We start from the raw sequence: 25,077 nt of genomic DNA, 5'->3' as shown, positions 1-25,077 counted from the left end.
TTCTTGGATTTGTTAAGTGAACAGGTTTTTCATCCTTCATCCTTGCTTACGGGATATGGCACTTTTCCACAGTTTTAAAACAGGACAGAGTGTGACCACGCTATGTGGACATTGTGGCAATTTCTTCATGGTAAATTTCTAGGTAGATTGATGGGCAGACAGGGATCTATTAAAAGACCTGCACATTTCCCAGATCTAACATCTTAGGAGGACTTTTACCTTCAGAAACATTTGAAGAGAAGTCCGTGATATTGACCATCTGAGAGAAGGCATAGTTGCTGCTTGCGATGATTTTGCACCTGCTGCATTGCCAAATGTTCCAAGTGAATGTGAGAGACGTCAACGAGTGTGCTCACAGGAACTTTGACATTATAATGTGCATATATCGCAAGTGAAAGATATGCGTATAACTTCTTGCTGGTTAAAGATGCGTTGGAAAAACCTTCGCCGCTTCATTTCTTGTGAAATTCTAGCCTGATTTGATATATCAGATCACCCCCCCCCCCTTTCCTTTGAAATGTTTACGTTGAATTCAATATGGCGGTCAACAATATGCCGGACCTGCGCTTGACACACACAGCTAGGGATCTCCCTGTGCCTAACCTATTTCTTTCATGACCAGGATAACTCCTTTACATTTTGTAGGGGGTGTTAAGGGACTTTTGACTCATCATAGTTCATGAAATGAGGCTTTTAGTCACATAGTTACACATATTATTTTGTATCTTCTGATCCCATTGCAGTCCCAAAATGATTTTTGATATGTTTTAGAGTATGGCATGAGGGACCAAATATATTTTTTCACGATTTTTGGTGATGACATGTTTTGAGATATTCAAGGTCAAAGGTCAAGGTCATGTGACAAAATTATATTTTTATCCAAAGATAGACTTGTTATATATCACCGGAAAGCTTGTTCAATTCCCTGTACAATAAGCTTTATTTGAGCTTCCTAGGCGACATAGAGGCAGAGTTACAGCACATTTAGTATAGCTAAGCTGGCTCAAAAAGGGTAATTTATGCTATTTTACCTTGAATAATTTAACAATTACAAGAGGCACGAAACTAAAAATTTTCATAGATACTAAGTTCTATGCATAGTTTCAACTCCCCAAATTTCATAAAAATCGGAGATGGTCAGGTTGGAAAATGTACATATCTTTGTTGATTTGGCATGGGGTGACTCAAATGCTCTTCAGTAATTGTGCTTGTGCACATGTGCTTTTAGTTAGAAAAGAATTTGTTCAAAATTACCAACTGAAGTAAATGGTACTATTTTCTTCGTTTACAGTTACCAAACGCGTTTTGTTAATTCAACCAAATTAGTTTTTTCTGTGTTGTGACTTATAAACACCATGTCGTCATGAGCGTATAATATTAAGTATTGTACAGAGACCACTAATATTGTCTACTACAGGCAAGCTATTGACACTAATCTGAAGCCACGTTGGTCAAAGCAAGCAAACAGAAATGAATAAGTCTTTGCCATATTTTAATAGAAGTCTACTAAGAGTTGATTGGTATTTGATGTAGTGGCTAAAGCATAAATGCATGTTTAATTTTTCCTTTATTTTCAACATCGCACCCCCTAAATTTCACTCCGTGCCCCACCAGCACCCATACATGGCTAATTCTGGCGCCGCTTCTGGTTCCAGGCCATGTGTTGATACACAACTTGCAGGCAGCGTGTATACTTCTTATACAAAGCTCCTTTGGAAACGAAGGTGTGCATGAGTTTCCCTGGTGTCCCTCCTGAATAGTGCGTTCAGTTTCTGAGTTTTCTCACAGATGGTGTGGGAGTCAAGTTTTGAAAGGAACTAAAAGGTGTATCATGCAGGCCGTGTGCATAATAATTACAAACACCATCAAATTAGCTCGAACTTCCCACAAGAAAATGCAAAATTCGGCCCGGCAGTTTTGGCACTGAAGGCCATCTCGTGAGAGAATTGCCACAAATTACAACAGTATTAATTGTGATGAACAAACTAGTTATAAAAACGAATACAACGCAAGTGAAAGAGTGGGTGGGTGGCTAGTTTGCTATAATCGTAATTTACGATTCAGAGGTAGTTTTATTTTTCTCGACTGGATGATCATTTCCGCGTCCTACTAATGCGCCCAGTTGTTTCTCTGGCTGCATTCTCCATTAACTCACTAGCAGAGAGTGTTTGCTAGGAGCAAGCTGGCAAAGGTGGGCGAAATCGGATAAAAATAGATGGATTCAGATAATGAAACTCTCCATGTGCATTTCAGTAAACATGTAGATCTGGACTCAGGGTGTCTACAATTTTATAAAAGCAAAATTCCATGATTTTTCCAGCTTTTTCCAGTCCAAGTGATTCATGTATATAATAAATAATCCACAGCCTTGGCTTACCTACCGACTGCCGGTCTCCCTCCCACGCTTTCATTCATCACCTCCAAGCGTGGTGAACTTCAACCAGTATTGGAATAGTCGGGTGGTCAGCTCGACGTATCCCCAGCCGTTATAGTAGGTCTCCGCGACCGGATTACGCTTACTCATTCGAAGCTCCCCAATTTCCTCACGATGGTGGGTTGCCACCGGTCCTATACACAGGCCGAAAATTCCTGGTCATGTATATAAACACGTCTGTAAGAAGGTCACTACATTTTAGCTAAATACCAGACTTAGAATCCCACTAAACCAAGTTTTTAGAACATTCACTTCCGATGTTAAAAATAATAACAAGAGTGGAAACTGAATAGAAACTGACTGTTGAATATCAGGGGTGAAACTTTATGTATTACTTGCCATGTATTGACTAATGGTAAACAAAGAACTCTTTTTTTATTAAAAAATCATAAGAATTACAGCATCAATAGTACATAATTATAGTGAAATTTAGTATAATATATATTAATTCTAATATCAACCACACACAATCCAGCAATTCAGTGGTAAATGCCAATAACCACTTACTGTAGCAGATTTTCTACTTGCAAATAGTTCCAAGCATGCCCCCTTTCCTTAGAGTATTTAATATGCAATTTCTACTTTTAACTATTGCTAATAATCAGCATACCGAACTGAAGTATTGTTAATCACTAACAATTTTAAAATGTCTTGTTTGTAATTTTAGTTCACCAATACAAAAATGTTGATTTTTTCCAGAAACATAGTAAATTTCCCTCAGGATTTTCAGGTTTTCCAGACTGATAGACAGCGTGGGACTGAATGAGGGAGACACAAGCGTCTGTAATGAATAATAACTAGCGGGGTAGGGGGGGGGGGTCGAGAGTTCCAGTATAAGTATATACCTAAGTGGTACAAACTTTATCTTACAAACATCTTTTGGAGTCCATTAGTTTTCATATTAATAAGGTTAATAAATTTTATGTATATATATATTATCGGTTATTGACCCTTACATTTTTTTGGCACTACTTTTTCATATTTTTTTTCATTTCAGGTTTAGCAACGAATTATTTACTTCGGAGCCTGTCTTACAGGAAAGTTGCCATCATCGGTGGCTTACTCTTTTCTACAGGAATAACACTGACGTTCTTTGCGCAGAGCATGCTACACATACTGGCCTCATACAGTGTGTTGGCAGGTGGGTGTTCTTTTATTGATTGCTTCGTCGATGGCATATTGGCACTGAAGGTTAACATTGTTTGGAAAAGTGAACAACGATTGTATGGGTTTATGTTTGAAAGTAATATTCAGAGTAGAAGGGGGTAGTTGTAGTGTTGTGATAGCATTGGATTCATCTGTTGGAGAATTGGTCTAATTTTTAACTTCCGCATTGTAAATAGTTAATTACTAAGGCTTGGAAGTTGAAGACCTTAAAATAGTCAAACAAAGACCTATAAAAAGACTTAAAAATATAAAAAAGGACCTAATGGAGGACGTATAAATGTGATCCAAATTAATTAATAACTTCAGTTTTAATTACATATTTAATTAATAAAAAAATACAATATTCTGGTGGTATGGAAAACACAGTGCGAAAAACTGAAAGCTTCAAAACAAGAGAAAGTTGTCACTTACAGCGCGACCTTCCAAACAAGTTACGGTTAAAGGACCTTGTATCGTACCTGCTTCAGTCGTCCAAAAATATATTTATTTATTTCTTTTTTTTTCGTTACTACAGAAAGGATGTTTAAGAGGTGATGAACTGATGATGATTCGAATTGAGAATGGGCAGTAAGAAGGTGTAGTCGAAAGAAGGTGAAGTTGCAAAAAAAAGCCGTTAAGACCTAAAAAAGGCTAAAAAAGGACCAATAAGCCAAAAAACGCCGAAAAAGGCAAAAAAGGACAAATAAAACCCACCTTTTTCTGGCCTACAATGACCCAAAATTAACATATATTATGTTGGGCCTCGTCTTCGGACACTAGGAAAGAAAAGGATTTTTCCTCAACTTCCGAGACCTATTAATTACAAACACTATTCTTCTTCTTCGGTTATACATCCTTCAGAAAGGATGGTACAAAAAAAAGGCCTATAGCAGCATGGAAAAAAAACGGTAATCGACTCGACTCTTGTCCTTGTGTGCTTGCGTAGGTAATGGCTGCTAGTTGTGTTATTCATGTCGTTTATTTTACTTCTCTTTTCTGCCACTTCTGGCTAACTCAAAGATGAGGATGACTGATGATATGATGAAAGAATGAAGGGACACTCACAAAGAACACCCATACCCAGGCCGGGATTCGAACCAGGGACTTCTGGCGTCATAGTTTGATGATTGATTGTTACATTGGTTTATTTTATGTTGCAAAGATGAGGATGAGTGATGATATGATGAGAGGATGAAGGGACACTCACAAAGAACACTCATGCCTAAGCCACGAGTGGAATCCTAGCGCGCTATGCTAACCACTCCGCCACGGAGACCGGATGCTAGTTGTGTTAGTGGTGCTGTGTGTGCACGTGGTGACATCGAAGTAGGTCATTTTGAATGATGGGATTCTAACAATGGGTGTCGTGGACACTTTCACAGCATATTCGGCATTGGAACTGCATTACATGTTTGGTGAAACAGTTCCAATCCACTGGGAATTCATATCTGACGGTATACTAGACCTACATCTGACCAGTACTGAAGTACCGTCACTGGACGAACAGGGCTCACATCAAATATTTGTACGCATGTAAAGCTGGGGAATTTTTCTGTCAATTCAGGTCATGACATTTGCGATGTATCAGTTCAGGCAAGAATAAATCACCTTTACTTTTTAATCACCCTGTATTAAGTCCCTTTCTCACCTCCCTAGGTAACTGCGGCAATGAAGATGAGGGATGAACTAAAAGTATGTGACAAGCACAAGGCCCTTGTCCTGTCCAAGAGGCGGGATTCCTCATGGGAGTCTCCCCCCCGCCTCCCTGTTTTTTCTTTTATTTCGAGAAAAATATCACTTTCTTTTCTCTTCCAGGTATCGGACTGGGCTTGATAGTGTCTGCATCCTTTACAGCGTTCAATTCCTATTTCCTCAAACGAAGAGGCGTGGCCATGGGCTTGTCGCAGGCTGTGATTGGCGTAGGGTTCATCCTCGCACCGATACTCGTGAAGAACCTTCTGGACTATTACGGGTTCAGGGGTACGATCCTGGTTCTCGCGGGAATCAGCTTGAACTCCGTGGTGGGAGCCGCCCTGTACCAGCCCATCGAGTGGCACGCCACGCCGAAGAAACAGGAGACTGAGGATAGCATCTTCTCCAGGAGATCCAGCAGACAAAATGGAGAAGGCAGCATCCAGCATACTGGACCGATGCACGTCATAGAACTGAAGAAGATGGAGTCCATCATAGAGGAGGTCGCGAGAAACGGCGAGAAAGAAGACGAGGAGATGGTGTCGCACCGTCTCCTTGATCAAGAGGAAATGAAAAGAAACTTGTCTCACAGTCGCTTGTCTTACCACAGGTAAAATATTAATTGTAGACAGTGGCGTACTTACAACTCTTTTTGGGGTACTAATACTTTCGTATTCTTAGTAGCGGAGCCCTAAAGGTTTTGATTTGATTTATTTTACTTCGCTTTTTGTGACACGTTTGAATAATTTGCGAAGATGGAGATGAGTGATGACATGATGATACTGATGAATGGAAACTCAAAAACATCCACGCCCAGGCCGGGATTTGAACCCGGACCCCTAGCGTCGTAGCGCGATGTGCTAAGCACTCCGCCGCGGCGGCCGGCAGGAGCCCTGAAGGTACTAGTCTATGTATGGAGTTATCATCTCAATCTGTAGTTTATAGGAATAGTGCATCATGTAATCGCAGCGTATTCCTAAGTTCCAGGAAATCAGTTAGACTGAAATTAAGCGAAAGCATTTCACTTAGCATTTCGTTTATCATTTATGATTATGGATTGATTGATTTGGTTTATTTTACATCGCCTTTCTGCCACTTTTGGCTATTCGCCAAGATGAGGATGAGATATGATATGATGAAATTGATGAAGGGACACTCACAAAGAACACCCATGTCCAGGCTGGGATTCTAACCCGGGGCCGCAGGCGTCGTAGCTCGCTGTAATAATGACGTAAACTGCTCCAATTGGTTATGGATTTGCCTTTACCTTGCAATCTTGCAATAAACGAGATATTATTTTCTCTCAACTTCCAGCCACTAACAAATGTCTTTGTAATTAATAACTCAGCTAAATCACTTAACGTGATTATTTGTACAACCCATCATGGAAGTACAGCGCCACATTTCAACCTGGTGGCGGAAAATTGAACTTTTTTATCGCCAACCTCTTCCCCATGGTCTGCATAGTGGATTCACCAAATTTCAGAGTTCTACAATGCCTCAAACAGGCTACAGAGGGCTCTGAGTTGGGTAACTTTAATTCTGGCCACCCGGTACACAAGGGCAACGCGAAAGGCATTTTGAGTTAAAACGCACAGTTTGTAATACAATCTAATGAATTCAATAGAAACCAGAGTTTGTTTAGAACTCAGACAGGTACATGTAAGCATGAAGTACATTAAAGCCTTATTGGGTATCTTACTATTGTGAACTATTTTGGAAGAAGAAGGTTAAGAATAACTACATTGCCACTACACCATTTTACGATAGAAATTGTAATTAGCCTACAACTCGTAAAAGCGCCTCGTGCAATTCTGTCCTTGAATCATTACCCGGCCAGTTGTAATGTGATTACACCTAATGGATTCTCTGAAATGTACGTATATTATACGTGGGAAACTCGCACGCGAGCGCTTCCTCGCGAGTGGAGGCGAATTGCTCAAGCGAATAGCAGAAAAACAAACGGATCTTTTTTCATTTGACATTTGTGGGTCCTAAGTAATTTCATGGAAGCTTATGGGATGTCCGTAGTAGCTATAGAGTCGGGGGTGAAAATAATTTTGCAGTGCCCAAATGAAGAAGAAAGTACTTGGTTATAAGACGCGCTCGCATAGTTATGCACTTAAAATAGCTAATAGTGCATGCAAATGTAAACTTGAGAAAAATGCCTTATATTTATTAAATGTTTTCTTTCAGTTGTCACAAAAAGCCTACATGTAAATATATATTTGATCCTCTTTCATCTCGTACGATTTAGCATGTAATAAATACAAAAGTTGCAGTTCTGAATTCTTTGTTTACTTTACACTGCTGTTTTATAAATGAAAGAAAATTACACTTCTTACAGATCATGATTTCAATTAATTACAACATGATATCTCAAATTTTCAATCTTGAAGAATATTTTTAAACTCATAAAACAAAAGTTGTTCTACTTCACAAGATACAATCGGACAATATTTTGAGGCAACAGTATCTGGCACGTCAAGTTCATGATGATCTATGGACTGTCCATTGTCGTTTCTCGTTCCGCGAAGACGACGAAAGAAGTCTTATCTCCTTGTTTTATGAAAGAAAGTGGAGAATTAACAGCAGTGACGGAAGGAAATAGGAAGTTATTTTATTAAGAAGACAATACGCCCAACGCACAGACGTAAAATACAACTTTAGTAGTGGTTGCTGGTTCTAAAATATGCAAAAGTTTATATATAGGGTGATCCGTTTGAGATGTCAGAAAATTAAACAGTTATATACAAGAGGTTACTGCACGTATTTCTGAGCAGTTGATGTAATATAAGCAGAAAGGATGTAAGTTTCGTGTGAGTGGAAGCTTACAGATATCAACCGCGTGGAGGCGCTAGCGTGGTAGACAAAGATGGTGGTCACGTCGCAACAGCGCGCGCAATGCGTCTTTTGGTGTGCGGAATTTCGAGTGTTACATGCACACTATCGCCACCATGCGGCTGAAGCCTGTAAACCACTCACTCGAAACTTACAACCTTTCTGCTTATATTTTAATGAACTGCACAGCGATACGTACATTAACCTCTTGTACATTAACGGTTTACTTTTCTGACGTCTCAAACGGATCACCCTGTATGATTCGTGCATTTATCAACAAAAAAAAATTAAGTATGCATTTGCACATGCGATATGCAAAATGCATGACTATCCGGGCCTAAGTATTAATGTATATTTGTTTCTTTTCTTCAGGCAATCATCCGTGAATTTTAGCAGTGGTGTGTTGATGTTCGACAACGCGCTCGCAGAACACCTGAAGCAAGTGGCAGAAATGGCCCACAAGCAAAGGTGTCGATGGACCTTCTGGGAGAAGATTGTGGACTTCTTCGGCCTGCAGTTCCTGAAGGACCCTTCTTATGTGAACATCGCATTAGGGATCTCCTTCTCGTTCCTCTCGGACACAAACTTCTTCGCAATTTATCCATTCTTTCTGTCTTCCATCGGATTCTCCAGGGGAGACATGGCCCTGTGCATGTCCTTAACGGCTGGAATGGACGTCCTCTCCAGGTTGGCTATTCCTCTGGCTGCTGAGCGGTTGCAGCTGAGGAAGAGGACTGTCTATCTCCTGGGCTGCTTCACTTCTGCCATAGCCAGATCTGGTAAGCGCATAGGGTCTAATTTTTACCGCAATGTCAGAACTTGGAAACCTTTTTAGGGTTAATCTCGTTCTAAAGTTATTTCCTTTCTAATATGAATTCAAATGGTTCCTACATTTCTAAAAGTAACTCTTTCCAATTCAAGTCATTCCTTACTAAAATGAACTCACATCTGTACTCTTTCCCAGGAGTCTGTGGAGCAAGCGAACGGAAACAAGTCCTCAGCACAAGTAGTGACTCGAGGGTTCGACCAATGAACGTATGAAAGTAGAGATGGGTGCATGGGGTGAAAAACGCGGCTGCTGCTATCAGCCCACCAGCTTTCTCCCACCCCTGCCGTTATGAGCAGCTGTGCTCCACAGGCGGCATCAATACGCTTCCTCTAGGGCCTTTGGTTGGAACATTTTCCAATTCAAGTTCATTCATTCCTCAAGAAACTAGATTTTAATCAAGTTGCATCCTTTCTACAAAGAGTATGTTCCAGTTCAAGTGGGTCCTTCTTTTCTAAAAGGAACTCGTTCTAGTTCAAGCGGCTCATTTTTCTCTAAAAGAAACTTGTTCCAGTTCGAGTAGATTTTTCTTGTCTAAAAGAATTTGTTCCAGTTCAAACTTGTCCTTCCATTCTGAAAGGAACTTGTTCCAGTTCAAGCTGATTCTTCCTATCTAAATGGAAATTCCTCCAGTTCGAGCGAGTCCTTCCATTCTAAAAAGAACGTGTTCAGTTTACTATCTAAATGGAACTTCTTTCAGTTCAAGCAGTTCATTCCTTTCTAAATGGAACTTCCTCCAGTTTGAACGGGTCCTTACATTCTAAAAGGAACGTGTTCAGTTCACTATCTAAATGGAACTTCATCCAGTTCAAGCAGTTCATTCCTATCTAAATGGAATTTCCTCCAGTTCGAGCGGGTTCTTACATTCTAAAAGGAATTTGTTCCCGTTCAAGTTGATCCTTCCTTTCTAAATGGAACTTGTTCCAGTTCAAGAGGGTCCTTCCTTTCTACAAGGAACTATGTATGACTCATTCCAATTAGAATTCTTCCCTCCCAAATTCAAAATAAAAAATGAACAGTGCATACGTACCATAATTACAGCGGTCCCAGGTTCCGGCACGGGCATCGGGTGTTGTTTGTGAGCGTCCCTTCATCAATTCCATCATATCATGAGGGGTGGCCTTCCACGTACACCTAAATGTAAACCTCACTTCCACATAGTACACCCTGGACTGCATTTTGTAGACTAACGAGGCTCTGGCGACTGGCCCTATGGCCAGTATAATTCTGTGTTTTGTCCTTAGGCTATGTGTGCTGAGTGCCCCTTTACAGCATCAGCTTTTAACCTAAATCAGAATGTTTTAAGATTTTAGTTCTGCGAAGTTACAGTTATGTTATTTGTTATGGTAAGGGGCTGGACCCCGTATAACGTGACGGGTGCAAGTGCTGACGCACCCAAAATTTTAAATTCAAAATCATATCGTGACTCATCCTCATCTTTGCCAGTACCAAAAAATGGCAGAAATACGAAGTCAATCATAATTACAGGTACAGTATTTATTCCTTGCTAAATTAGTTACACTCCATGCACTAATCCTCATGTGAAATTTTCACTGTTTACAGTACTCGTCCTCTTCGACGACCTCCAAACCATTGCCATTGTGTCTGGAGTCTGTGGATTTCTAAGAGGCGGCATGATTGTTAACCAATCCCTGACGATCGCCGAGCACTGCAGTCTGGAGAACTTCCCTGCCGCGTACGGGCTGTACATGGTGATCAACGGCATCATTACGCTCACTTTAGGGCCTTTGGTTGGTAAGTAACATGGTCAATGCTATAAAATTATATGATCGTGTGCAATATTCCATATGGGATATCCAAAATAGCTTATGGTTGGTTGCTTCATTTCATGGAATGTTATTTTGACTTAATTGGGCCATGCTACCAGCAGAGGACGGTGAAGATATGAACGCGTGAGAATTAAACTTTTACTTTCTGGGAATGTCAGGAGATGTCAGGCATTTCTGAATCTAAGTACAGTAATAATTGTAGTATTATTATTGTCACTGGTTAACTAGGAATATAACTTAGAAATAATATAAAACTTACATTCATTTCTTCACATAATTATGTTTCATGTTTATTCACTGTTCCACTTCTTTGCATGTTGAATTTTCATCCTTGGAGAACACATATTAGTTCCTTTGTTGATCTACACAAAATGTTACTTTCTTCTCTGCACATTTTCTAACTATCCTGTTCTACTGTATAAACTCTTCCCATTGAATTTATGATTACACAGGGTTTCCGAAAATGAATGGTGGAGTTTGGTAAGCTTGTTGTGAAATATGTATTAACTGGAACTTCTTTAATTAAGTTCAGCAATTTATACAGTTTCTACAGTAAGCAAACAAATGATTTAGGAACAAAAATAAATGCTGCATTGGCTGAAACACATCCAGGGCCATTGTCCAATCTTCGGAACATTTTCACAGTAAATTCAACGCTCCTCGACTTGTCTTGTGTCATGATCTAATGAACCTAGGCCAATTACGATCGCGGACAATTGCGATCAAGGTAAAACTGGGGGCAATTGCGATGACTTCTTGGAAACTGTTGTTTTAAAAGTTGCAGATAAGGACAAGTTTGACTGATCTTGGATGAACACAAACTGGAATTCCCAAACCCACACACAAACTTTGCAGTCTCAACTGAAATTAAGAATAGTCAGGTTGGGTACGTACAAATTATGTTAATTATTCCATAAATCCTCGTTAGTAATATACTGAAACAGTTGCTACGAACTTGTGCAACTCTGAGCGTCTTGAAAAGAGTAGCAATAATATGTATAAACAAAAAATGTGATCAACATTTGTTTTCTTTCAACAGGTGTCATCCGAGATTACACTCAAAGTTTTCCATTCTGCATTCACGTGTTATCAGGACTTCTCATGCTTTGTGCATTAACGTGGATGTTGGAATATTTCATTGTTTGGAGACGGACAAATGCATCTGATAAATAAGACGAACTGAATGTTACAAGAAGTTGTGCGATTTTTTTTATCCAAATAGCTAAAGTGTGACAATTCTGAACTATTTTTTATGTACAATTAGCTGCAAGGATAACAGTAGGAAAATTGTTATCTGTATTGTATTTTATTCGTAATTTTTCTTTAAATTCTTAAACCACGCGTTGCGGAAAACAGAATGAATGATGAACAATTTGCCTACTATTATATTTGTTGTTGATTGAAATGTTACTATTTATGTTTGTGCATATGTACAGGTTTATTAAATAAAATTATTTTCTCAAATATCTCTTTATATTCAAAACAAGTTAAATGCTGGCATTTACTATCACTTACAGTGTTTTGCAAATTAAATAACAAAGATACGATACGATCGGTTGAGTTTAAGTAAGGTTCTAGTAACGAAAACTACGTTATGTCGTTGTGTACTTTACAATTTAAAGTGCAAGTTTTCTCCTGTCATGATAATTTAAGTCGCATAAAAATGGAGCAAAACTAAATCAACAAATGATGTTTGCAATTCAGACACATGATTCTGTCCATATTAATACATGGAAACAATTAATCATGATCAAAGTTAAATATATAGGTACATTTATATAAAATCAAGTAAAAACAAGTATACTCGTTTTCAAACTCAAAGTGAAAGTTTGTTCTAACTATACTTTATGCCAGTCTACTCTCGACTGGACCTAAAGTTTAAAGTGGAATCCAAACTTGCGAACGGGATCCCTTCATCACAAGGACTACTGGACTTCAAAATACATGTAAAATGACGGCTTTATTTTATGTTAAAAAAAATTCGCTCCCAGTTATCACTTACTTCTACTGCCAACTTGGAGGATAGGGAGATTAAATCCTATCAAATAAAATAATCATGATCATTATGTACGCGAGAAAATTTGACACTAGATAATCATATTGTCTATAAGCGTATAACTTTCAAGGTTTGTCAACACAACATTTATTGTCTCCTTAATGCTTTGTATACAACTGCTCTAATAGAAGATGCATGCATGTTTCGTTTGAAGATAGGTAAAGCTCAGTTTACCCTTGTGAAACAATAGAAATTAATCCTGCAAGCTTCTTTCAAGGGAGCTAAAGGTACAGCCGTTCAAAAGATAAAATTATACAACCTATTTAACTTATCTCGATGATTTTAAATCAACAGTTGCCAGCAGAAATTATGATACTTAATTAGCACGCTGCACGAAGAGTTGGAATAGTATAGTTAAATATTTCCTTATGGTTTAAGGATAGTTGTGTTTTAAACTTCACATAAATGATTTCTATACTAGTTACGATTTCATCCCAAAATATAGTTCCAACAAAGAAGTTATTGTGTTCATGTTGGATTATCATTTCATTCCATGTAATTATTATAACTGTAGTGTTTCCAAACATGAAATATAGGCTTCGTTCCTGAATCACTGGTGTCAAGGTTTATTGCTGCTTGCAGTTAATTGTTCGCCTCTTTCTTGTGAAAATGTAACGGAGGAAACATGCCAAGAGTAATAATGTTAAAAAATAGGAAGTATGCGTGGGAAAATTAGCCTCTTTTGTTCCATAACAATTGGATAACATATTGCGTCATTTTTGGAAGGTAATAATAACTGAATGTATTCGCATCCGAGTTAGTTAGGTGAGAATATAGTTTGTGCTATAAGACGACGGACCATACTACAAGAGCTCATTTATTAGGACCTGTCGGTGAGTATGAAGTGTTCGAATCTAGATCATTGTTCTTTCTTCTTTTGACCCAGACAAATCAACCATTTAATTAGCCAATGAGATCTGCGAAATATCTAATAGCAAGTACAAACTAATATAGAGTTCCACGGTGCATGCTTGTAGAAATTTCATCTCCTTCGCTGCACAGAGTTGATAAAAAGTAGGTAGCTCTTTATGCAGTGAGTGACTATCGCTGTAAGTGTGGCATATGATTAAATATATACATATATTTTCTTAATCTTTGCTATCTCTCGTTTCTACATAAAAATGGAGAACATATGAAGGAGTGATGATGATGATTACATCATTGCGGTTGGATGAACGAATGTGTTTGGAAATGGAACGCTTTCTGAGGAGATGAAAATATTTCACTTGAAAAGAAGGTAAGGAAGTCTCATTTTCGTTAAATTACGTGTGGTTAGACCTTATGGTGTTTTGCAGTGGCGGCGATTAGGGGTGGAGGGGCAGTTGCTCCCCCCACTTTTCGCCTTTTTCCCCCGCACTATGCTAAACCTTATCTACAAAGGGAAATATACTGTTCTTGCCCCTTCAGTTCTGGCACCTTGCCCCCCTCCAGCCGGTTTTGGAACCCAATCGCCGCCACTGGTGTTTGGTATTACTTGAACAATTGAATGGCATCAAATACTAAACAAATGTGAAAAAAGAAGTTGTAATGAGAATGGAGCGTATAGACCTAATAATTCCAAACTATTTAGTTGCACAATTACTTGTCATTAGAAGTAAAGAACAAGAAAATATATTTAAGGCAAATGAGCCGAAGGAAGAATTCATATGCAAGAAAAATTCATATGCACTAAAAATGCATACAAGCCAAGAAGATGAACTTGCCATTTGTCCATTGACATATGCTTGTAAGTGTCGAACTGGACAATTCTCAAGACTTTATTACTCATTCCAATATCAGCAATAGGCTACAACTTAGAAACGAAAAAATATCGAAAGTAGTTAAAGTTGCAGTAACGGCGTGAGTTTAGTGTAATCGCTATGTGTTGTACCGAAGGAGCAAAAAACATAAATAGTTTCTATGCATCTTAAAGCTTACACACAGATTCCGTAGTGATTCCGAGCACCTTCTTGTTTGTTACTAGCATCCAAACTTGAAACATCCATATCTATCTCAATAGTGAAGGGGCAAGAAAAAATAAGTTGGGTGGTAGAGGGCTGAAGAAATATTTTGAGGGGAGCAGTCACATTTAATATACCCTTAAAAATACAAAAATTGCACATTATTATTTTCTGGGGGTGGGCTGGTAAACAGCGACATATGCGTAACTTGACGGGGGAAAGGAGCGCACTTATCCCTCCTCTCCCCAAATTTTGATTTGTATTAAAATTTACGTTTCATTTTGTTAACTTCCTAGGACCTGAGAAGCAAAGTACTAAAGAGCAATATTTGTGATTTCGCAAATTTAACATTTATTAGCAAATAATCCTGGATTCTATTTTTAATATTTGGTGGATAACTTTTTGATTCTGCCCCTATCAAACGTTAAGCCGCGAATTCAATTCCCCCACCCATCCCAAAGATAGGCCCCAAGGTCCCATGAGCAGGGAGAGAGGTGGTTTGGCACCCGGTGGTCTCATCACTGTTCTTCAGTAGATACACTTTTCAATGATTACTGTTTACTGAATGTCGAAATTGGAAAATAATTTACAATTCCTCTTATTCCAAAGTTCCACTCCTCACTCGAGTACCGTCAATGGCAAAGCGATGCTCTCTCATTCGTTTAATCGTTATATCTAACCAGTGGCGGCGATTGGGTTTCAAACTGGGGGGCAAGCACAGTTTATTTTTTCTTGGTAGATAAGGTTTAGCATAGAGCGGGAGCAAAAGTGGCAAAAAGTAGGGGAGCATCTGCCCCACCTCACCCTCCCTAATCTCCGCCATTGTATCTAACCTTATCGTTGCAAATATGCGAGGAGAGAAATACGACGTTTAGAAATCAAAGAGTAAACAAACTACCATTTTCTCAAATGCTAAGAATTAGAAAGATTCAAATTGGGCCTCTCCGCCTCAGTAGCCTAGCGGTGACATTGCTACCTTGTAATGAATGACATTTTTGCTCTTATTCTAATTTGAAATTAAATATGTCAATTTTTAAGGGTTTCAGCTGATTGCTTTCACCCTTTATGATTTCAATATTTGCGTTCGGTACAACTGCAATGAATGTAGATTCTTCTACTTTACGAAACAATACGACATAACTAAACGCACGCCCATAAAATTAGGCGGCTGGCAGAAGTTCGCGCTGTTGCCACGTCAGAGCACAACGCCGTGTGTTCGGAAGTTTAAGGGAAATAAATCTCGTTGTAGAGTTGGTGTTTGTAATCCATATGATACAAATAGACAGTATTTGCTCGAAAGGTCAGGGATGACAACTCTATGCCCCGGAGAGAGGTCAGTCTGAAGCTCGAACTAGGCATCGCAGTCCGGTTGGCATTGCCAAAACAGTGCGCGGGAACCATAGACTTTCGTCCCGCTCTTTCTTTGCTTTTCCCACATGTAGCACCAGTGCAATTTTTCCCGGCCGCCTATTTTCATGCACGTGCGTTTAACAGTCTTGCTTTGCAGAAATAATGCTGTAAATAACTTGTCTTTACAACTCATTACAGCTGCTGTCCTCTTCGCAACAGAGGTCAATGACCCGATCATGGGTTCCAATAAGACGAACAGGGAGTCGAAGGAAGAACCAACCCTTCCAGAAGCACCAGAAGGAGGATGGGGTTGGTTCGTAGCCTTGGGATTTGCATTATCTCTCGTATGTATTACTTATTGCTGTTATTGCTTCTTGACCCAAGTGTGCTTAGTTTTCTTGCATTTTGGTTTGTATTTTGACTTTGTCCTCTGTGAAGACTAGACATGGCTCACAGTTTGGTTCATAATTCTTATAATCTTTTTCCCGTCTTCATTAATATTATTACACTTGATGAATATTAATCTGTTAAACTTGTTCACTTTTTTTTCTGACAGTAACAAAACACACTTGCTGTTATTTTACACTAAACCTTGTTCGAAAGTTCTACTCTAAAGGAATATGCTAACGAGATGCCATCAAAAGTGATGTCAGCTTAGTAACCACCATAATTGGTGTAGCACAACATCAAATCTACTGTTAATAACCTCTATACTTGGTGTTTGTTTGACAGCCAACGCTGTACCAATAAAACAAGAAATGTGATAAAGTATAAGAAATGTAAATAATCATCTTAGCTTAAAGTTGTAACTGAACCTGATCTTCACATCCAAGTCTGAGTATTATTTGTAAGACCACGTTACTTTCATCAAGATTTTTACGGTGTATCTGAAAAGTAATTTGTTTCCGGGAATTATTTCTCACAATGGAATTGAGAAAAACAAGAGCTAAATTCATGATAACGATCTAGTACATTATTTCACATACTGAAACAATTATACCTTACCATGATTCACATGGATATACTAATCTAAACGAAAAGATAATGAATATTTTAACACATAACACAAATTTACATTTTCTGAGCCATTTTGTACGTACCTAGATCTTCTTAGATTTCATCATTTTGGAAACCTGAAAGATAAAAAAGAATACTAAATTCTTCTTCGTTTTACATTAAATAGGTATTTTGTTTTAACTATTCACCACGTCAAGTATTGGCTGTAACAAAATCACTTACGGAACAATATTTATGTGGATTTTAAAACAAAATGTTCATGTATACACACGCATACATATTTGAAAAATATATTTTCAATATACTATTCTTCATTTCACAATCATTGATCATTTTGTATGAAGATATTATAATATAAGTCATTACTTTATGTACGTATTATAACCTTGTTTTTGAGACTATAAATTATATTTTATTTTCCACGGTGCTATACGAATGATGAGTTATTTTTTTAAGCGAATGCAAATTGCACCTTACCACGAAGGTATAAAAGAGGTGTTACCCATATTATTGACTTAGCTGTAATGAAAATTATTACAATCATAATTATATCTGTTTCGTCTACAATTTCGACCCTCACCATCAGAAAAATTATAATAATAGTTCATTTGAATATGAGAAAGTTAGTGTTAGAATAGATAAAATGAGAAACTAGATAATAGAGAGTGTCCAACTGATATTTCATGCAAGTGAAAGAAAACATTTTCAATAACGTTTGCATCTCCTCCCTTCATAAATTAAAGAGACCTACTAAACCACGTTGTCTAACAAATAAATTATATTCTTGCAACTTCTTTTGTTTAGATGTCAACCACATCATTCATATCATGCTTTGGTTTTGTGTTTGAAGACTTTTTCGACAAACTTGGATACGGAACAAAGGGACTTTCATTCACTTATAATGTCTTCTTGGCTATGTATTATTTTGCGGGTAAGTAAAGATATTATTATTATTATGTATTTCAGAAGTAATTTATATTATTCACTAGTCAAATTTACTTCATAACTTATGAGACACTTAATATGTTTATTTTTTTATTGTTTTACGTCGTTCTTTACTTTCTTTTGGGTAATCGCAACGACGAGGATGAAGGGATACTAACAAAGGAATGTCTAACCCAGGCAAGACCTTTTGTAGTGAGATCATGCATGAATCGAGGGCCCTATGGTACGATTTCATGTACACTGAAAATATGACTGGAGAAATTACGGTCTAAAACCGTCAATTTTCGCTGCCATCCAAATACCGTAAAAAATTACCATGGCCGTTTTTAAAGCATCAACTGTCATTACATACTTATCATAATTGAATGGCTCGGGTGTAAAACATGCTAAGTGACAAATTTGATTATTTCTGAGTTCATTATGAAAATAAGTTATTGGAAGCTATACTGTAGATAAATTGTTTTCGTGCTGGGTTTACCCATTTCAGAAGGCTTCACTGAAACCAGTGCAAATTGTATGAAATGGCAAGTTCACTCGAAAATTAAAGGATGGCACATTTTACTTTGTAACTCAAAAATCATCAAAATGTCACTTAGAATGTCTTAAACCCAAACCCTTCAATTAATGTAATTGTATCAATGTATGTTTAATTGCATATGCAAATGCATAGAATATTTATTTTATGTTTTAAAGACATACGCTTAATGTTCGGAGAAAGAATCATTTTTATAATAATGATTCCGTTTTTAAAAATATATTTTAATAAAAAACGGTTGCGTCACGATTCTTTTTATAAATTAACAGGCTGCCTGTAAATTTTAACGGTAGAATATTGTAAATGTTACGGTAATTTCTGTTCATTTTCTATAACATTTACTAGTAACAAAGTTACAGACACACCTTTATACACAGTTCATAATTCCCGTTTACCAATGTTGCTTGTTTCAGGGACAGTGCTGGATCTACTCATCAGAAGATTCTCCTGCCGTCATGTAGCCATAGCAGGAAGCCTCTTGTACTTCACGGGCTACTTTCTTACTACCTTTGCCAACTCCATGATCCACATCGCCATAACATATGGCGTCATGTGTGGTAAGATGTAATTACAATACTGTTTTAGACAATATGACCTCACATTTATGCACAGTATTTCTATCTAAAAGATAAGTTTCATTGTTCTTAATTGTATTAAGGTTTAAATGTTTGTGAATGCATATAATTAGCACATTTTAACAATAAAAGTTACTAACATCTGCAGCCTATATGCTTCGAAGACAAATGAATTCAAAAGTTGCTATATTTTTAAAGCGTCACACACGTAACGCACTTTTGTTAATGCTTTTCATGCATTCAGCCTATGCCATCATACTCAAGTTTTTTTCCCATTTGTTAGCAGACACCACAAATTAGTTCATAGTTCCATTAAATCAATTCATTGTGAACATTCTCATACAATCTCATGTCTAAAACCTTAAAATGTGTGTGTGTAAAATGTCACACACGTAACTTTGGAATGCCCCAGGAGTGTTTCTTTTCATTAAATTAATGTAGAATGTAGTATTTCATTCCTTCAAGCCTACTATTGTGATAAGCCCGTTCATTCAGAATAAAATAAAGTTGGTTCAACGATAAATACAATTTTTTTAGCCATAATGATAGAGAATATACTGAGTAATATATGGACACGGTCCCTCCTACCCCTACACACAAAATCATGACCGAACTGACCTTCCGAACGATTTAAAAAAACAATCGATACAACAATATTATGGAAAAACTACATTAAAAGTTACTGTGAAAATTACTTTATTATAATTTACTAGCATACCCCCTATTAAATTTTCGTGCAACTTTAGATGGCGAATTGACACACTCTTACGTCATCACAGAACAATAACCATTATTTTCTTCCCCTTTAACCTTCCCTCCCTCCAGCAAATAAAAAAGTCCGTAGTTACAACTCGAACCCCCACCAAACCCACGTTTAATTCCACCAATAAAAAGTAGGCCAGGATTTATAATAGCATTTAGGATTTGTAATAATTCCTAATAGCACGTTAAATTGGTATGGTTCATATTGTATGGTAAATTTCATATTTCTTGTACTGTACGTGATTTTCTTTGTTAAATAAACACATGTTTGATTATCATAAAAAAATCGTTATCCGCATAATCTTCGGTCCCAATTAATGCGGATAAACGACGTTCTACTGTAATATAAAATGTTTAAACTTTACTAAATGGAATGCAATATCGAGTGTAGGAACTATTAGGTACATAAATTGAATTCTTTGATTTGAACTTTTATCGCAGTCTAGAATAAAAATTTAAAGTGCTACTCATGTTACTTGATACTTTTATTTTTAGTTCTGTGGAGTCAAACATGTTGAGGCATTAAAATAAATTCCATATGTTAAGAATTTTATCAAGTTTTTAAGCAAATTCTTATTTTCAATTTTCTTAACATACTCAATAAACCCATCCATGCATGTTTGTAGGTTGATCGTACATATGTCAAACCCAAACAATAGAAAAGCAATCTTATTTAAATTTACACTTGACTTCAATAAACCAAACAGGGTATAAAGTAATGGCAGCTTAGCAATTAATTCAATATATTTATTCTGGAATTCTATTTTCCAGGAACTGGATTAGGTCTAATGATTCCTTCTGGATTCACAACCTTAAGCAATTACTTCGTGAGAAGACGTGTCACCGTGATGGGAATATGTCAGTTCGGGATTGGACTGACGAATATAGGAGGACCAATGGTAGCTGAAATTCTTCTCGACCATTACGGATTCCGTCCGGCCGTCGCCCTGATAGCTGCCTTCAGCCTTCACACTCTAGTGGGAGCTTGCTTGTACCGACCAGTGACGCGGCATAAAAAGACTTTGAAAATTAGTGAGCAAGATGAACCACTCATTCTTCAGCTAGACAAGAAAACTGAAGTTGTGCCTCCTTCCCTAAAATCGAAACCATCGGATACCAAACAGGCAGTGATCAACAATAAGTATTTATCTACAATAACTTCTAGAAGATCTTTGTGGTTGAAAATAGTGAAGACATTCGACCTGGGTTTCCTTAAAGACTTCAATTATGTATGTACAGTCCTTGGTTTAGCAGTGGCGTTCATGGCCGAAGTAAACTTCCAAACCATATACCCTTTGCACAGCTCATCGATAGGGTACGACAAATCAAAGACAGCTGTGGGTTTAACCACGTACTTGGGGGCAGACTTGTTTTCAAGGCTTGTTTTCCCAACTGTGACAAACAAATTTAAGTTAACTAACAGGACTGTATTTCTGTTTGCAACTGTGGCAGGAGTAATATCCAAAATTAGTAAGTATCATATGTTCCTCATTCTTCATTTTGTGCAGGACCTTTTGGGGGATATGCCATGGACATTTACAAACCATTCACCACAGCCAATAGTGAGTGGCCACTTTTCTAATCCACCTTACATCTTCGTGAATACTTCTCTAGTATGTCCTACTGTATACTACAGATGTGACGCTGTGTTCACAAACTTTTTACCTATGACAAATTTCCACTTTGAAACTCTACCGACTATTAGAACAAAATCATCGTTCAGACCTTCCCCATAACGCTAGTCAGCAGTGCTTCCTCCAAAGTAGACCGCTATTAGTCAGTTTGAAAACGGCATATCGCGGGGCCAGTGGGCGCAAACCGATGACATGTACCTCGAAGGTGTAATCAAGGAGTACCGGGTTCGATACTCGGTGGAGGCACATAATGGTTCGGATTCCACTTTAAACTGTAGGCCAGTCCTGATTAACCTATCTGTGCATAAAGTGGACTTATAACAATGACTCAAATATATATCAACAGGTAATAATTACGCAATGTCATTAACAATGCTGGTTTTACTGCTTTACATGGGAAGGTGTCTGTCTATATGTTTCACTTTTCAAAACGTAAGGGCGTGGATATACTTCGCACAGTGCCTCACGTTTCCTAACGGCGACGAAATCAGAGCAAAAAACTAGATTGCGATGATGTACAGAGACAAATTTTAAAATTTTGTCCATATTTATGTGCATATAAATCTACAACCTACGAAATAGGAAATAGGTTTTGGATCCAGAATATTTAGGAGATGGGTGGTTATATTTATCTCTGCCTCAACTGGCGGCTGACCTACGTATATAGCTCTATCTGTTCACCAATCGTTGTGTGCCTCGATGAGTGTCAACAACTTCAGTTGCGAAGAAAAAGCTGTAGGGGTAACATCGCTCTCCCGTTGCAACGTTGCCAAGCGTACGTTTGTTTCTGTCCGTTGTTTTTGTTAGCTTCTTTGTACAGTGTTTGGGTATTTTGTGTACTAATTGTCCGTGCATTGTGTACTACTGTACAACTTGTATCCAGTAACGGCGCTGATCAACTCCCCCCCACCCCCGCTTTACAGTACGTTTGGCAACATGCTCTGTATTCAACGCTCATTTGTTTCGTCCCGCCAGCAACGTTCGGGTGTCTCGTGACACAAAAATGCTCGATATGAGTCGAAGAGAATTAAACTGATTGCTGATTCGTTGTTTCACAACCGACAGGTATATTAATACGAAATAGTTTGCATTCTTCCTGTGTATTTAATCTATGGTTTGTTCTTACAGCTCTGATGCAAGTACAAAGCTACCCTGCGGTGCTGGCGGTAACAGCCTTCTGCGGCTTCTTCAGAAGTCCCGTGCTCATAAACCCTCCGCTGGTGATTGCTGAAATATGCCCACTGGACAGGCTACCCGGTGCTCTAGGACTCAACATGGTCGTCAGCGGAATAGTGACCATAGCTCTAGGACCGATTCTTGGTAAGTTAAAATCAGGGTTGGTAACATTTAACTTCAGCTACGAACAAACTAAAAACAAAGAACTGAGAATGCCAGGTGTGAGGTGGCTATCAAAATGGCAAGTGTGATGTGGCTTATACAAGGAGCATTGATGAATGTACACTCACCGCCAATAAAAATGGTACACCTAGACCCTGAAATACTCGCTTCACTGCAAGGCGTTACGTGTTAGAAGTTGCCATTGAAAGTTTACTGTTAAAATGTACTTATCGTCGTAGAGTTTGGCAACACACATAACAGGAATCTAGATGTCAGATTTTTATTGCCGGTGACTGTACTTACAAATTATAATATGTTGATACAAATAATACGAGGGTTATTTTTTAAATAAGGTCTGTTTTGCAATAGAAACGAAGTAAGTAAATGTTTTTTTTTTTTTTTAAATAAAACATTTATTTTCTGAATTTATATACACTTGTCTACTTTTCTACATAATTTCCTTGCCGGTTTAAACATTTAAACGTCGTTTTCACTTCTTCATCAGTGTATAAACACTTGCCGCCCAGGAAGGTCTTCTGATGGCGGAAGAGTTGAATACCGTTTGAAGTTACGCGTGAGCGTGGGAATGAGTGCGCGCGCAGGCTCCCGACAGTCATTGAGCAGCATCATGCCAAATGTGTTTTGGGACAGGCAGGGTGTTTTTTTAGTGGACAAGGAACAACAATTAACTCAGCTTCCGTGAGTAACTGGCTATCATCACAGGCGGCAGAGTTCTATGAGGAGTGTATCCAAAAACTCTTAGTTCCTTACGATAAACCGGCAAAGAAAGTATGTAGAAAAATAGAGAAGTGTATGTAAATTCAGAAAATTATGTTTATTTGAAAAACATTTACTTACTTCGTATTTTGTTTCAAAACGGACCTTACTTAAAAAATAACCATCGTATATGTAAACATAAATTGGACACTATGTTTTCTTTATGTTCTTATTCTATAGTGTACTAAAGATACAATATTGTATAATGTATTTAAATTGATTTTATAAAATTATTTACTTGTTGAAATGCTATAATTGATATAAAGTATATTCCATCAGTACTTTTTTACTATACTTTTAAAGGCCACAATTCTCTCAATATTTTTCTAACTATTTGGTAACAAATTGTATAACTGGATAATTGAACGCTGCTGTCAACATATAATTTGTAATGTACTGTCACCGGCATTAAAAATCGATACCTACATCCCGAAATATTTGCTTCCTTGCAAGACGTTATGTGTGTTGCCTAAGTCTATGGCGTTGGTAAAAGTTGCCATTGAAAATTTGCTACTAAAATGCACTTATTACCGTGGATTTAGGCAACACACAACAACCTTGGAGGGAAGCGATTATTTCCGGATGTATGTGTCCCATATTTATTACTGGTGACTGTATGTACATGCACCAATTCTCCTCGAGGGAATGAAAAGTTCTCAAAAAATTAATATTATACAAATGAAGCCTCATTTAGTGAATAGCATGCAAAAGCATTTAATCAAGCGTCACTAATAATATCCACAAACATAAAAAAGGCATTATAATTTTGCATTCCTGTTGCTGAGCATTATGGGTATTACATGAGTCGCTGCCTTTGAGTTATTGCGGAGGAGAAGATACATGATTATAAGACACCAATATCTTCCAATACATTTTTCCGGATTATTGAAGGGACCTGTTCCCCCTGTCCTCCCCACTAACGACTCCCGTGGTATTTATTATGTAACTAATTCGTGTTTTATATTCTAATTCGCAGGTTTGATTCGAGACGTGAGCGAAAGTTACCCAACGTGCATTTACTCTTTATGTGCAATGGCCCTTATTGCCCCCTTTTTAAGAGGGGTGGAGTACATAGTAACGACTTGTAAAAAGGAAAGAAGCAAATCGCCGATATAATTAATACTCATAACCTGCTTTTTAAGTTTGCTGTACTTCATTGTTTGTACTCATGCTATGGTAATTTATAACTTATCTTAGATCAAATTTTGTTTTAAATTTTGTATGGAACCAATGAATAAAAGTAAAAACAAAAAATGTCCTAATTATTCTATGCTACTTTCGCATTTAGCGAAAATGGGTACTAAATAGATGCTCATGTGCTAAGGCTGCCGGAGAGTTAGAAGGAGAACAATTCTATATCAGGAAGGTAAAAATGCAATTGACTTACTGCGTATTGTTGGAGAAAGTACCTACCTACAC

The 25,077-nt window shown here is 37.7% G+C and overlaps 2 protein-coding genes across 2 annotated transcripts in view; both read left to right on the top strand.

Moving 5' to 3' along the window:
* LOC145985663 (uncharacterized) overlaps positions 1–12,193 on the top strand; it is a 64,114-nt gene extending 51,921 nt beyond the window's left edge. Inside the window, exons 12-16 of the mRNA XM_083119733.1 lie at positions 3,432–3,575; positions 5,396–5,882; positions 8,486–8,892; positions 10,503–10,694; positions 11,769–12,193. Of these exons, the coding sequence (XP_082975859.1) occupies positions 3,432–3,575; positions 5,396–5,882; positions 8,486–8,892; positions 10,503–10,694; positions 11,769–11,902 (1,364 nt within the window). The 3' untranslated portion in view covers positions 11,903–12,193. The remainder of the gene's footprint in view (positions 1–3,431; positions 3,576–5,395; positions 5,883–8,485; positions 8,893–10,502; positions 10,695–11,768) is intronic.
* A 1,383-nt stretch (positions 12,194–13,576) lies between these two features.
* LOC145985662 (monocarboxylate transporter 12-like) lies at positions 13,577–24,774 on the top strand. Its single transcript, XM_083119732.1, has 7 exons — positions 13,577–13,618; positions 16,274–16,419; positions 17,897–18,023; positions 18,986–19,129; positions 20,681–21,379; positions 22,672–22,863; positions 24,635–24,774. The coding sequence occupies exons 2-7, from the start codon at positions 16,312–16,314 to the stop codon at positions 24,772–24,774; spliced, it is 1,410 nt and encodes a 469-aa protein (XP_082975858.1). The 5' UTR covers positions 13,577–13,618; positions 16,274–16,311.
* The last annotated feature ends 303 nt before the right edge of the window (positions 24,775–25,077 follow it).

Source organism: Lepisma saccharinum, chromosome 3, assembly GCF_977018435.1.
Source record: "Lepisma saccharinum chromosome 3, izLepSacc3.1, whole genome shotgun sequence".
Lineage (NCBI taxonomy): Eukaryota > Metazoa > Arthropoda > Insecta > Zygentoma > Lepismatidae > Lepisma > Lepisma saccharinum.
The sequence above is the reverse complement of the archived record's forward strand: the minus strand, read 5'-3'. Positions and strand labels throughout refer to the sequence as shown.

What these genes read in the sequence shown, in the direction of transcription:
- LOC145985662 (XM_083119732.1), top strand. Translation starts at nt 16,312, where the DNA reads ATGGGTTCCAATAAGACGAACAGGGAGTCGAAGGAAGAACCAACCCTT. An exon ending in TGGGATTTGCATTATCTCTC is followed by an intron (nt 16,420 to 17,896) that starts GTATGTATTACT and finishes TCTTTTGTTTAG; the next exon opens with ATGTCAACCACATCATTCAT. An exon ending in AGCTCTAGGACCGATTCTTG is followed by an intron (nt 22,864 to 24,634) that starts GTAAGTTAAAAT and finishes TCTAATTCGCAG; the next exon opens with GTTTGATTCGAGACGTGAGC.